The sequence below is a fragment of the Pteropus vampyrus genome, unplaced genomic scaffold, assembly GCF_000151845.1.
Source record: "Pteropus vampyrus isolate Shadow unplaced genomic scaffold, Pvam_2.0 Scaffold507, whole genome shotgun sequence".
In the NCBI taxonomy this organism is placed as follows: Eukaryota; Metazoa; Chordata; class Mammalia; order Chiroptera; family Pteropodidae; genus Pteropus; species Pteropus vampyrus.
The window spans coordinates 265,311-279,394 of record NW_011889288.1 but is presented as its reverse complement, the minus strand read 5'-3'; the positions used below and the strand labels follow the sequence as shown (position 1 = coordinate 279,394).

General features: G+C 38.6%; 1 protein-coding gene across 1 annotated transcript; it reads left to right on the top strand.

Annotated features, from left to right (window-relative positions):
- Window positions 1-13,013: 13,013 nt before the first annotated feature.
- Window positions 13,014-13,883, top strand: LOC105307665 (olfactory receptor 7D4-like). The gene is made up of 2 exons (XM_023524908.1): window positions 13,014-13,368; window positions 13,654-13,883. The coding sequence occupies exons 1-2, from the start codon at window positions 13,014-13,016 to the stop codon at window positions 13,881-13,883; spliced, it is 585 nt and encodes a 194-aa protein (XP_023380676.1).
- The last annotated feature ends 201 nt before the right edge of the window (window positions 13,884-14,084 follow it).

Below are 14,084 nucleotides of genomic sequence, written 5' to 3'. Positions count from 1 at the left end.
CATGGCTAAATGGGTAAGAAAATAAAACCCTTACATATGCTGCCTATAGGAGACTCACTTCAGATCGAAAGAAATCCACAGACTGAAAGTAAAGTGATGGAAAAAGATACTTTGTGCAAATGGAATCAAAAAAGGAAAAAAAAGGTAGTGTAGCCATACATATATCACAAAATAGACTTTAAAATAAAGACTACAAGAAGAAATAAAGAAGGGCCCATCAATTCTACTTCTGGGTATTTATCCAAAGAATCTGAAGTCACAACTTCAAAGGGACACGCACATCCACGTATTTATTGCAGCATTATTTACATTAGCTAAGATATGGAGGCAACCTGGGTGTCCATCAATAAATGAATGGATAAAGATGCAGAGGTACATATATGCAATGGCATAATAGTCAGCCATAAAGAAGAGTGAAATCTTGCCATCTGCAACATGGATGGATATAGAGGTTATCGTGCGGAGTGGAGTCAGTCAGACAGAGAAAGACAAATGCAACATGACTTCACCTATATGTGGAATCTAAGAATCAAAATAAATGAAAATACAAAACAGAAAGAAACTCATAGATACAGAGAACATTTTGAAGGTTTCCAGATGAGAGCAGCATTGGAGGATGGGGGAAAAAAAAAGGATGAAAAGTACAAATTAGTAGTTACAAAATAATCATGAGTATGTAAAGTATAGCATCAAGAATATAGTCAGGATGTCAGAAACATGGTGGAGTGAGAGATGTCCCCAGATCTCTCCCATTAAAACAACAACAAGCTGAACATCTAAAATTCAAAAACCAAACCATACCAAACCAAAACAAAACACTCGACCTGCACAAAAGCATGCCTGCACAATGGATATGTGAATAAAAGTTACCACAGATCAGAAACTCGGGAGTTGGGCAGTAGACTGGGAAAAACAAAAGTGCTACCTCCCTCAGCCAGATTTCCTGCAGGAGGAGTGGGAGGGCAGAAGGTGTGGCAGGTTTCCTGAATAACTCTGCCTGGGAGAGCTGTAAGCTCCATGTGGCCAGTGGCAGTGCCCAGGCATCAGTGCAGAAAACAGAGAAATGGGGACTGCAGAGAAGCGGGGTTGGCAGAGAAACAATAGTTAATTATTACCAATCTCGGTTGCAAAATAGCCCCATCCCCTAACCCAAAGGACTCCTCCCCCCATATTCTCCGAGACGAAACACTGTGGAGCTGGAGGGGAATCTACAGAAACTATTGTGACTAAATCAAAGTTGTGATGGAAACAAAGAGCAGCAGCAAGGAAAACGCCTGGGATTTTGATGAACAAGCCACACAACTAGGGAGAAATCCAAGAAAGCACCCTGCAACAGCAGAACATAGGATGGGGCGAGGATGCGGGGTGGCCCAGTCTCGAGCAGCTGAGACGGAGGATACAGCAGTGGCAGACTACTCTTAAAGGGACCGCTTTCACGAGAGGAATTTTGCGATGATGGGCCCGCTCACTCTGAGCATCAGTGCTGATCCAGCTATGCACAGGGTGCACCAGGGACTTATAGGGAGACATTGTTGGAGTGAGGGCCGAGGTGAGACTCACTCTGTACAGAACTGTTGGTGGTATTCATTGTTCCCTATTGAGGTCTCCCCACTCCCAGTGCACCGGACATAGTCGCCTTAGCTGTGAGGTCATCAAACTGGATAACAGAGGTCACTCTGCCCAGAGGATCCCTTGAAACCCTGCCTCCCCCAACTCGTGGCCCTACCCAAGCCACATCCAGGTATATACTCAGTGAGTCAGGTGCTCCTTGCTGAGACTCACACTGGAGGAGGCAGCTTACCTCGGTTTCTGGTGTGGCCTTTTGAGGCAACTATCAGCACAGCATCTGTGGATTGCTGGCTGAATCTTAATGGGTGGCCTCAGAGGGGTAGATGCTTGGTCTGCAGCTGAATCCCTCTCAGGACTGTGCCACTGGATACCTCCTTCACAAATCCACACTAATAAGACTGGGAAACTTAGGAGCTTTGCTTAGTACATAGAAACAGACACAGAAAGGCAGCCAAAATGTGAAGACAAAGAAGCAGAAACTATGTGAGAGAACAGAACAGAGATCCAGATATAATGGAGTCAAGTAATCTAACAGAGTTCAAAACACTGGTTATAAAGATGCCCAATGAACTTTTGGTTAAATTCAATGAGAACTTCAACAAAGAGATCAAAAATATAAAAATGGAAATGGAAATTATAAAAGGGAACCAATCTGAAATGAAGGACATCTTATCTAAGATGAGAAGTATATTAAATGGAACAAACACAGGAATAAACAAAGGGAATAAAGAAAAAAGATCAAATGCCCTATCTAGAGGATGGGGAAGCCAAGGACACTCAATCAGAATGGCAAGAGATAAGATGTCAAGACTATGAAAATAATTTAAGGAGCATATGTGACACTATTAAGGGTCCAAGTATCCATCTGATCTGTGTAACTGAAGGAAATAAAGATGTCGAAGAAATAATAATGGAAAACTTCCCTAACCTGGTCAAGGAAATGGACATAAAACTCCAGGAAGCTCAGAGGATCCCAAAACCAGGGATCCAAAGAGGCCCACACCAAGACACATCATAATTAAAATGCCGAAGGTTAAATACAAAGAAAGAATATTAAAAGCGGCAAGAGAAAAACAGATAGTTATCTATAAGGGAACACCCATAAAACTGGCAACTGATTTCTCAAAAGAAACAATGCAGGACAGAAGGGTTTGGCAAAAAATATTCGACAGGATGAAGACCCAGGATTGACAACCAAGAACAATTTATTCAGCAAAGCTATCATTTAGCATTAAAGGACAGATAAAGAGCTTCCCAAACAAAAATAAGCCAAAGGAATTTATCAGCACTAAGCTAGTATTATAGGAAATGTTGGAGGGACTTCAACATTTAGTATTATAGGAAATGTTGGAGGGACTTCTTTAAGAAGAAAAACCATGTATCAAAAATAGGAATAAAGAATGGTAACAACTACGTTCCTATCAATAAGTACCTTACATGGAAAAGAATGAAATGCTCCAGAAAAAGGTAGAGTGGCTGAAAGGATAAGAAAACAAGACCCCTACAATGCTGCCTACAAAAGACTCGGTTCAGGTTAAAATACACACACAGACTAAAAGGAAGAGGATAGAAAAAGGTAATGCTTTGATGGACCTAGGAGGTATTTAAGTCAGACAGGGAAAGATAAATAGTATATGATTTCACTTATATGTGGAATCTAAGGCATAAAAAGAACAAACTACTTAAAAACAGACTCACAATTATAGTGGACAATTTGGTGACAGACAGAGAGAGGAGAGGGAGGAATGGGGTCCTGAGAGATGGAGTGAAGGGTTAAAGAAGTACACATTAGTAGCTGATGGATGGTCACGGGGATAAGGAGCATGGCATAAGGAATGCAGTTGCATTAATATGTTAGATAGCCGGAGGGTCAGGGGAGGTAGAGAGCAATTAGGGAGATCACTTTATGAACTATATAGATGTCTAACCAATTTACTGTATATTTTAAACTATTAAAATAAATAAATTAATTAAAAAATCTAGAAAGGAAGAACAAATTAAGCCTAAAGTTAGCAGAAGGAAAGAAATAATCAAAATTAGAGCAGAAATAAATGAAATTGAAAACAAAAAAAACAGAGAAAAAAATAAATGCTACGAAGAGCTGGTTCTTTGAGAAGGTTAATAAAACTGACAAACCCTTGGCTAGACTCACTAAAGAAAAAAGAGAAAGGACACAAATTAACAATATCAAAAAGTGGAGAAATTACGACAGATACCACAGAAATACAAAGAATCATACATAAATACTATGCAAAAGTATAGTATTTAATAACCTAGAAGAAATGGATCAGTACTTAGAAAGATACAACCTTTTTAGAGTGAACCAAGAAGAACTGGAAAATCTAAATAGACTGGTCAGCAGTATTGTAATCGAAACAATCATCAAAAATCTACCAAAAATTAAAAGTCCAGAACCAGATGGCTTCATCAGTGAATTCTACCAAATATTCAAAGAAGATTAAATACCTGTTTTCAAACTCTTCCAAAAAATTGAAGAGGAGGCAATACTTCCCAACTCATTTTATAAGGCCCATATTATCCTGATACCGAAAACTGGTAAAGATAACACACACAACACAAGAAAACTACAGTCCAATATCTCTCACGTACACGGATGCAAAAATCCTAAATATGATACTAGTGAACTGAATACAGCAACAAATTAAAAAGATTATACACCACGATCAAGTGGGCTTCATCATGAAGGCACAGGGATGGTTCAACATATGCAAATAGATTAATGTGATACACCACATAAACAAATTAAAAAATAAGAATCATATGATCACATCAATAGATGCAGAAAAAGCCTTTGACAAGATACAGCCTTGATTCATGATTAAAACACTTGACAAAATCGGTACAGAAGAAAAGTAACTTAACATCATAAAGGCCATATATGACAAACCCTCAGACAACATTATACTTAATGCTGAAAAACTAAAAACCTTCCCTCTAAGATCAGCAACAAGGCAAGGTTGTCCACTATAGCCACTGTTATTTAATATAACATTAGAGGTCCTAGCAAGTGCAATCAGGCAAGAGAAAGATATAAAAGGCATCCAAATAGGAAACGAAGAAGTCAGACTGTTCCTATGTGCAGATGACACGATTCTCTATATAGAAAACCCTAAAGACTCCACAAGAACACTACTAGAAACAATAAGCAAATACAGTAAAGTTTCTGGATACAAAATCAATGTTCAAACATCCATAGTGTTCCTATACTCTAATGATGAAGTGTTATAAAAAAAAGTGAAAAAATAAATCCTTTTGCAATTGCAACAAAAAGAATAAAATACCTAGGAATAAATTTAACGAAACAAGTGAAAGATCTATATCAATGAAAACCCTACGAGACCCTATTAAAAGAAATCGAAGCAGATACAAAGAAATGGAAAGATATTTCGTGTTCTTGGATTGGAAGAATCAACATAGTTAAAATGACCTTATTACCTAAAGCATTATGCAGATTTAATGCAGTCCCCATCAAAATTTCATCAGCACTTTTTAAAGAAATAGAACAAAAAATCATCAGATTTGTATGGAAGCACAAAAGACCCCGAATTGCCAAAGCCATCCTGAGAAAAAAGAACGAGGCGAGAGGCATCACCATGCCCGACTTCAAATTATACTACAAAGCGACAGTAATCAAAACAGCATGGTATTGGCAGAAAAACAGACACTCGGACTGGTGGAACAGAATCAAGTGTCTAGAAGTAAACCCATATTTATATGGGCAAATAATTTTCGACAAAAAAGCCAAAAACCTACAGTGGCGAAAGGAAAGCCTCTTCAATAAATGATGCCGGAAAACTGGAAAACCACCTGCAAAAGAATGAAACTGCTGTCTATCACCGCATACCAAAATTAACTCAAAATGGATTAAGGACCCGAATATAAGACTTGAAACATTAAAATGAATAGAAGAAAATATAGGAACGAAACTCAAGGACCTTGGGCTTAATGAGGATTTTATGAATTTGAACTCAAAGGCAAGGGAAGTAAAAGCAAAAATAAATGAATGGGACTACATCAAACTAAAAAGCTCCTGCTCAGCAAAAGAAACCGTCAACAAGGTAAAGAGACAACCACCAGAATGGGAAAATATATTTGTAAGCAATGCCTCTGATAAGGGCCTAATATCCAAAATATACAAAGAACTCATATGACTCTATAACAACAACCACAACAACAACAAAAACAAATGACTCAATCGTAAAATGGGCAGAGGATCTGAACAGATACGTCTTTGTATGGAGGACATACAAATAGCCAACAAATATTTGAAAAGATGCTCAACATTTCTAGCTGTTAGAAAAATGCAAATCAAAACCACAATGTGATACCATCTCACATCTTTTAGAATAGCTATAATCAACAGGACAAGTAATAACAAACACTGGAGAGGATGCAGAGAGAAAGGAACCCTCATATAGTGCTTGTGGGACTGCAAATTGGTACAGCCACAATGGAAAACAGTATAGAGGTTCCTCAGAAAACTAAGAATGATCTACCATATGATCCAGCAATCCTTCTACTGGGTATTTATCCCAAAGACGGAAAACCCATATCGGATAAGATATTTGCATACCAATGTTCATAGCAGCATTATTCACGGTGGCCAGGACATCAATGAAACAAAAGCGTCCTACGATAGATGATTGGATAAAGAAGCAGTGGTACATATATTCAGTGAAATATTACTCAGCCATAAGAAGAGATGAAATACTGCCATTTGCAACAACATGGATGGACCTTGATATAATCATGCTAAGTAAAAGAAGCCAGGCAGAAAAAAATAGAAAAATCACATGACATCACTTTAGGTATATATATGGCATATATACCTAAAAGCAACAAATGAACTGGACAAACAAACCGAGACTCATGGAAATGGACTATAGATTAGTGGTTACCAGAGGATAGCGAGTGGGGGATGAGGGGAGAGTAGATGGGGTAAAGGGTATCAAATATGTGGTGACAGAAAGAAATCTAACTATGGGAGGTGAACACACTGTGTAAATAGATATATGTCTTACTGTTAAAGTGTACAGTTGAAACTTATTGGATTTAGTCAACCAACATCACCATAAGAAATAAATAACAAAAATACATTTAAAAAAAGTCTATGAACTAATTGATCCTACATTCACTCATGTTTGCCTACCTAATTGTACCTCTTTGTCCTTGCAAACAGATCTCTAATATTCGAATTGGCTATTACTTGCTCATACCACTCCAACATGCTCAGACCAAACCAACAGACTCCAAGGTGGTAGACTTCCAGCAACAACCCTAGAGGAGGAACCAAATATCTGTGTCTATATTAGATGCTGCTGGTGTCCCATCCATATCACTTTGCTTCTTATCTTTTCCGAGATTTCTCAGCCCAATTGTCAATGCCAGCTCCTGGATTTCTTTGCCCGGGAGCTTTATCTGACCAACAGAACCCCCTCTGCACACTTCCATGATTTTCTGAGAGTTGCAGTGGGATAATACCCATACCTCCTGCAGAGATATGCTATGTTCTCATTGTAGCCATTCCACACTTGGCCTTTAGAAAGTTTTTAAGATATTACCTGAAACATGGTGTGCTTGCATGGAGGCCCTGGCTTCTTCCCATGCCCTTCCCCAGGCAAGCTCTTCTTCACATCCTATCTGTTGTTGGAGTTGTCTTCCTTTTTTAAGCTGTCAGGATATCTGGTTGTTTTGTGATATTGGCTCTCTCAAAAGTTCAAGAAGAGTTATGATTTTGTAGATTATTTGACCTTTTCTTCCTAGTGTGAGAGAGATGTATTTTCCAAGTTTCTACATTCTAAGCCAATATGGAATTTGCAACTTTCTACAAAGTGTTTGGAAGGAAAAAGAGAGAGAAACACACACACACACACACACACACACACACACACACACACACACACAGAATATAAGAATTGTTTTCATGTCTAGTAGAAAATGAAGTACAAGTAAGTATTCACACTTGAATCTATTTGATTGCTGAATTTTGGAATGTGAGAGCTATTTGACTTCAGACAGCAAAGTATACATATAAATATTTGGAGTATTATTCTCACGGCTTCAAATTCAAACCAGTGGAGACTAGAATAGAGTCACTGTGGTTACATTTAAAAGTATCTTTAAATTCTTAGGCTCTTTTTTCATTTTAGAGTTTTTAATATTCATATACAAGTCATTTGGAGATACAAACTTGAGCAAACCTATATTCTGCCATGTCCATCCATCTGGAAGTTAATAATTATTATTCAGAATCATACAACTAGAGGAAAGGGGTGTAGATAAATAGGGGCAAAAGGGATCAAATATTTGGCGACAGAAGGAAATTTAAATTTGGGTAGTGACCACACAATTATACACACACACACACACACACACACACACTAAACACATACATGCATATATATGTATATATGTACACATATACATATATATATAACCTATTGTTGAATTATTCACTAGAAACTTATTTGATTTTATTCACCCATGTCACCCCAATAATTTCAATAAAATAGAATCATGAAAAGGAGTATATTAGTCAGATTTGGTAACAAGCAACTCTCAACATCATAATGGCTGAAAAGAAATGAAAATTTACTGTTCATCACAATACATGTATACTGCAGAGGATTTGTGTCTCTGACTTACCTGTGCTTTGCTCAGTGTATGCTTTCATTCTGGGACCTATACTGATGAAACAGCTCCTGTGTGGGAAGGTGTTCATGCTCATGGAAGAGGAGAAGAGTAGGAGAAAAGGGTGCAATCTCACATTGCTTCTTCCTTAGGCATTGAGAGGTCATGTCTGCTTGCATTCTATCCACCAAAGCATGTCACATGTCCAATTCAAAGCCAATCAATAGGGACACACACTCCCCCCCCGCCCCCAGAGGCACCTTCAAGACTCAAAGCAATGGATGGTGATGTACAGACCTAAGAAAATGAGGCAGTGAATCAATAATTGTGAAAAATGAAACAAATTCTCTTTGGGGCAGAAACAGACACATAAGCATTTTATACTTCCGATGACGCCAAAAGTTTAAAAGATATACGCTGTAGACTTGCAACAAAGAAGAAAAGAAGAGATGAAGGAATAGTTAGATTTACAAAGAAACAGCAGCTTTGCAGATATTCCCCAGAGTGAACCACAGGACACGGTACAACAACTAGAGGGACCTACAAATTCTTACTGTGGCCAATTTTAAAGCCAGCGTGAGGTGCTTAGAAGTGATGTCACTGAGTACAACACAGTATAGATCAATGGCCCCTCTCTGCTCCTTGTGCGGGGCCCTGGGAGGAGGTCCTCCTTCAAAATGACAGCTCTCTGTCTCCCAGTGCCAGGGCAATGCTGGACTCACCACCTGTCCCAAGTGCCACAGTGAGTTTGGTAAGTGCCAAACTGGGACGTAGTCACAACTGCTGCTATAGCCTGAGCATCCTCTCTGTGCCAGTAATTTTTCATTGGCTCTAACATGTTACTAACTTATCACACCAAATCCATAACATAGGTGGAATTTCCCTACTTATAGATGAGGAACCAGAGGCCTTAAAGTTTTATTTCCTGTCATGAAGGCAATACTCAGAAGGCACATGTAAACTTGAGTGTGCATAAGTTGAGTTACTGAATCCAAGATTTGAAAACCTACGGTTAATATGACATGTGTGATAGAATTTTTGATGGAGAAGGAAGTACGAAAAAATTCATATTCTTAAATGGAATGCTGGACCACAGCCTTGGTACTCAGATGTTCCATAGACCAGGACCTGCAGCATCAATACAAACTAGAAAGTAGTTACAAATGCAGAATCCCTGCATTACCCCAGACCTGTCCCAGAATGTACATCTGAAAAATGTCCCTTATTCATATACTCACTGATGTTGGAGAAGTTCTGGTGAAACATGGTATTTCTCATCTCACCACTATTGACATTTCTGCCAGATAATTTTCTGTGGTGGGGGTTGTCATGTACATTGTAGGATGTTCTGCTGCATCCCTGGCCTTAACCCACTAGGTACCAGTAACACTTTTCCAGTTGTGAATAAACAAAAATTTCTTCAGACATTACCAAATGATACCTAGAGGCAAAATCATCTTAGTCAGACCCACGGGCTGAGGGCATAAGCACTGGAAATATATTGAGGAAATTCCAATCAAAATTAGTCCTTTTCTCAGTTCCTAACTTAGGACAGATCACTTAACCCTTCTGAACCCCATTTCTGCAAATGTAAAATGGGGTCTATAGTGGTACTGACCACAAATAAGAGACATTTGTAAAAATGAAATAAGATAATCATTATGCGATTTTAGGCTCGGTCCATGGTGCATAAAAAGATTTAAATATATCTTATAGTTGAACATTTAAGAGTAGGTATACTGTAGCTCTAATTAGATTCATATACTCACATACAGCATGAATCTCCAAACTGACTTGTTGAAAACCAAGGATTATAGTCTACATTGTTTTGTAGCAAAGTAACACACTTCTCTTTCATGTTGAAGAGGGGTTACCAATTTTCTGGGGATATCAAGAGCTGTTTCCTGTTGTAAGACAATACCGTAGAGGTCCATGGGACCTAGTCTAGAGAGGTTCCTTAGTTGTAGATTTGGAGAAAATATCAACTCCAGGTTAGGATAAAGTGCAAGGAGGTTAGACCACTGGAAGGCAGGCATGTTCGGGAGAAGGAACAATAAAAATTGGATTTTCCCGATTTCTATTATGGTCTCTTGGGAACAGATATCAGAAGGAAATTTTCCTTTCTTTCCAGACCAGTATCCCATGGGAAAATGATATGCTCAGAGGTGGGACTAACAATGAATGAGCAGGTATGAGAAGCTGTAAATATCTCTTGTGCTGCAGTGTCGGGCTGTGAAACCTTGAGTTGAAGAGAATGTAGTTGTTGCTCTTGGATTCTTAAGTCTGGGTAGGGACCAATGCTTTACTCGTTCCTGCTGTCTTGTCTGAGAACATACCTTTGGTGTTTGTCATCGACCATTGAGGGAAGAATTCAGACTTCCACATGGAGTCCTCTCTCTCAGAGATCCCATCCAGGTGAGTCTGAGAGCCCACTAACATCAGAGAGAACTTCAGCTTGAGGTCACCTGAGAGCCTAACCAGCCCAGCTCATAGCTGAGGGATTGTCATGTTTGCGTGCTAGGTAGACTAAAGAATTTATAATTAATTTCTTTAATATGATATAAAGAGAAGTGTCTGTTGAATCAGCAATACAAGGGTAGTTGTTGACAATTAAGTGATGGGAATGAAAGTCCAATAGGATGAGGCGAGGAACAGATGGGAGGCATAAAGTGATTTCAATAATATTAGAACATATTAGAGAAATTTTGAAATTAAGTGGAGTAGAAATATAGAGTAACTGAGGGCATTTTTAAACCTTTCCATGGTGGGATGTATTGGAGTTGTTCTGTATTTGTTAGGAAGACTCAGACCCATAGAAATAGATATTACGTTGCAACAGTAGTTCTTGAGACATACATTTCAGAGTACCATCTCTCATGTTGAGGATTCACATGAAAAACTTTATTTAATATGTTGAAAGGGGTATACTGCCAAGCATTAGTTTTCAATATTCTATTACCAAGATGTGGGGAAGGAATGGGGACACTTGCAATGTAGAAGAAAAAAATCAGCCAAATATCACCACCGGTGATAACCAATTCCATTTAGTGACAGGAAAGAACTGTGCTAAGCTTTTGAATGAGCATATAAGGTTACAATGGCTAATTTAGAATGCTTCTGTTGTCTCTCCAAGTTCAAGCAGTTAATGTGGTAGATCGAGATTCAAAACAGACATTTATTTTTCTGATTCAAAAAGTTTTACACCTAAAATCACTGAGAAATTGCTAACAGTTTTCCTTTAGAAGTGTACTTCTATTGTTACAGATTACACATTTTCTTTTTTAAATTGTGTATAAATCCCCACTGGGCATTTTTCTAGTGGATGTTCAATCAGTTCTATGTGTTGTCATGGTAAAGATATCATTCCTTTCTCTTTCGGATAAATTGTTTCTTGCTGTTTTATTAGTTATTCTGGGCATCAAGGGCATAGCACCAGGGGTGGAATGCTGCCAGAACCAAAGAGCTTCCTCCTCATCACAATCGCTCAGGGACCACTTGAGCCATTAGATCTTGTTTTTGTCTCTCTCACCATTTTTAAGTTTTTTTTTTTTTAAAAAACACTTTTCAACACAGGCACAAAATATTCTTAAATAAATGAAGCCCCATGTTTACATGTTTATGGGAGGCTTAACAACTTGAATTCAGGAACTGTTTCTACATTCTTTATGGTCAAGATAAGTTGATTTTGACAATGTGCCTATATCATTCCTTTCCTAAATCTTGTTGCTGGAAGTGAAAAAAGCCGGACAGTGACATGCCCTAAGATGCCATAGTGTGCTGTATCTGTGTTTGAATGTGTGTTTTGTGAGCCATGAGCTTTCTTCTGGGCAATGAGACCTAAGATCTTGTACTCCAAAATATGTCCCTTAAATGTAGAAACCAGAATGTAAATCAACAGATCAAAATTAAGGGACAATTTTAAGTCATAGAAAAATTTAACAAACTTTAAACATAAAAGAACGACATGTGGACAAGGGACTTCCTGTGTTCTGAAGTTTCAGCATCTGCAAGAAGACCACGTCCTTCCTCCACAGTGTGTGACACCCTCTCTCATCTCTTTCTCTCTTGCTCACTCCTCTGGACACTTTGTCTTCTCTTTGAGTGCTGAATATCTGAAAAAATTGTCATCCTCAGGGCCTTTGCACTGACTCATTCCACAATACGCACACACGTCTCCAGATAACCTCATGACTTCCACTCTGTCTTCCTCCAGGATTCTGTTTAAACGGTGCATTGTTTGCAGGTCTTCATGAACTTCAGTGAAATATAACATTCCCTTTATTCTGTTTTATACCTACCTTTTTTTTTTTTTATAGCTCTGGTCGTCATCTGACATGGTATATATATTTCTATTTTCTAATTTATCTTCTTTTTTCATCATTGGGTTGTAAGGAGTTTTGTTTTTCATCATTGTTTATTCTTACTCTAGAAGATGGTTTGTCCTTAACAAAAATTCTTCAAATGCATGAAAAATTTTGCATTAAAATGGTATATTACACGACCTGTTGGGAAAAATGCTGAGTGTGGGACAGGAACTCCTAACAACAGGTGTCACAGCACCTTCCTTAAAGGCAATATGGTCAGTTTAAAAGTCATTGACTGAAAAATATAAATTCTAGCAGTTCATTATGTTAATGACCCTATGTGTAAAAATTAATGATGTTATTTTTTTTTCTAGTTGTGACCAACACCACATGCTACCAGGCAATGATACACAAATTTCAGAATTTCTTCTTCTGGGATTTTCAGAGGAACCAGAACTGCAGCCTCTAATATTTGGGCTCTTCCTCTCCATGTACCTGATCACTGTGTTTGGAAACCTGCTCATCATCCTGGCCGTCAGCTCAGACTCTCACCTCCACACACCTATGTACTTCTTCCTCTGCAACCTGTCCTTGGTGGACATCTGTTTTACCTCCACCACTGTCCCAAAGATGCTGGTGAGCATCCTGACACAGAACAAAGTTATAACTTATCGAGGCTGCATCACACAGATATATTTTTTCCTACTCTTTGCAGGTTTGGATGTCTGTCTCTTAACTGTGATGGCCTATGACCGCTTTGTGGCCATCTGTCACCCCTTGCACTACACAGTCATTATGAACCCCTGGCTCTGTGGACTGCTGGTTCTGGTATCCTGGAGCATGTGTATCCTCAATTCCTTGTTGCAATGCTTGATGGTTTTGCAGATGTCTTTCTGTGTAGTCTTAGCAATCCCCCACTTTTTCTGTGAACTCAAACAGATGGTCCAACTTGCCTGTTCTGACACCTTTTTAAATAACATCGTGATGTATTTTGGGGTTGTTCTGCTAGGTGGTTGTCCCCTACCTGGTATCCTTTACTCTTACTGTAAGATAGTGTCTTCCATATGTGGAATCTCATCAACTCAGGGGAAGTATAAAGCATTTTCTACCTGTGTGTCTCACCTCTCAGTTGTCTCTTTATTTTACTGTACGGGCCTAGGAGTGTACCTCAGCTCTGCTGCTACCCACAACTCACAGTCAAGAGTGGTAGCCTCAGTGATGTACACAGTGGTCACACCTATGTTGAACCCTTTCATCTACAGTCTCAGGAATAAAGACATAAAAGGGGGTCTAAAAAGAGTTTTTGGGGTGGAGGCTATAAATAGACCTATTATCCTGGGATTAAACAAGTGTCTATGATTTCAGGGCTGAAAACATTTTAGAGCCAGAAATTCCAATTCTTTGCTCAGATGGTGGGAAAAGCACTTGCTCTTTCTATTTATTTCCTTGCAATTACCATTTCTTTGATTTAAATTTCTTTCTACAATTCGATAATTCACTTGATTAAGCTTAGGCTGTGTGATGTATGGACAATTTTGCATTTTTCTATTTTCCTTTTGT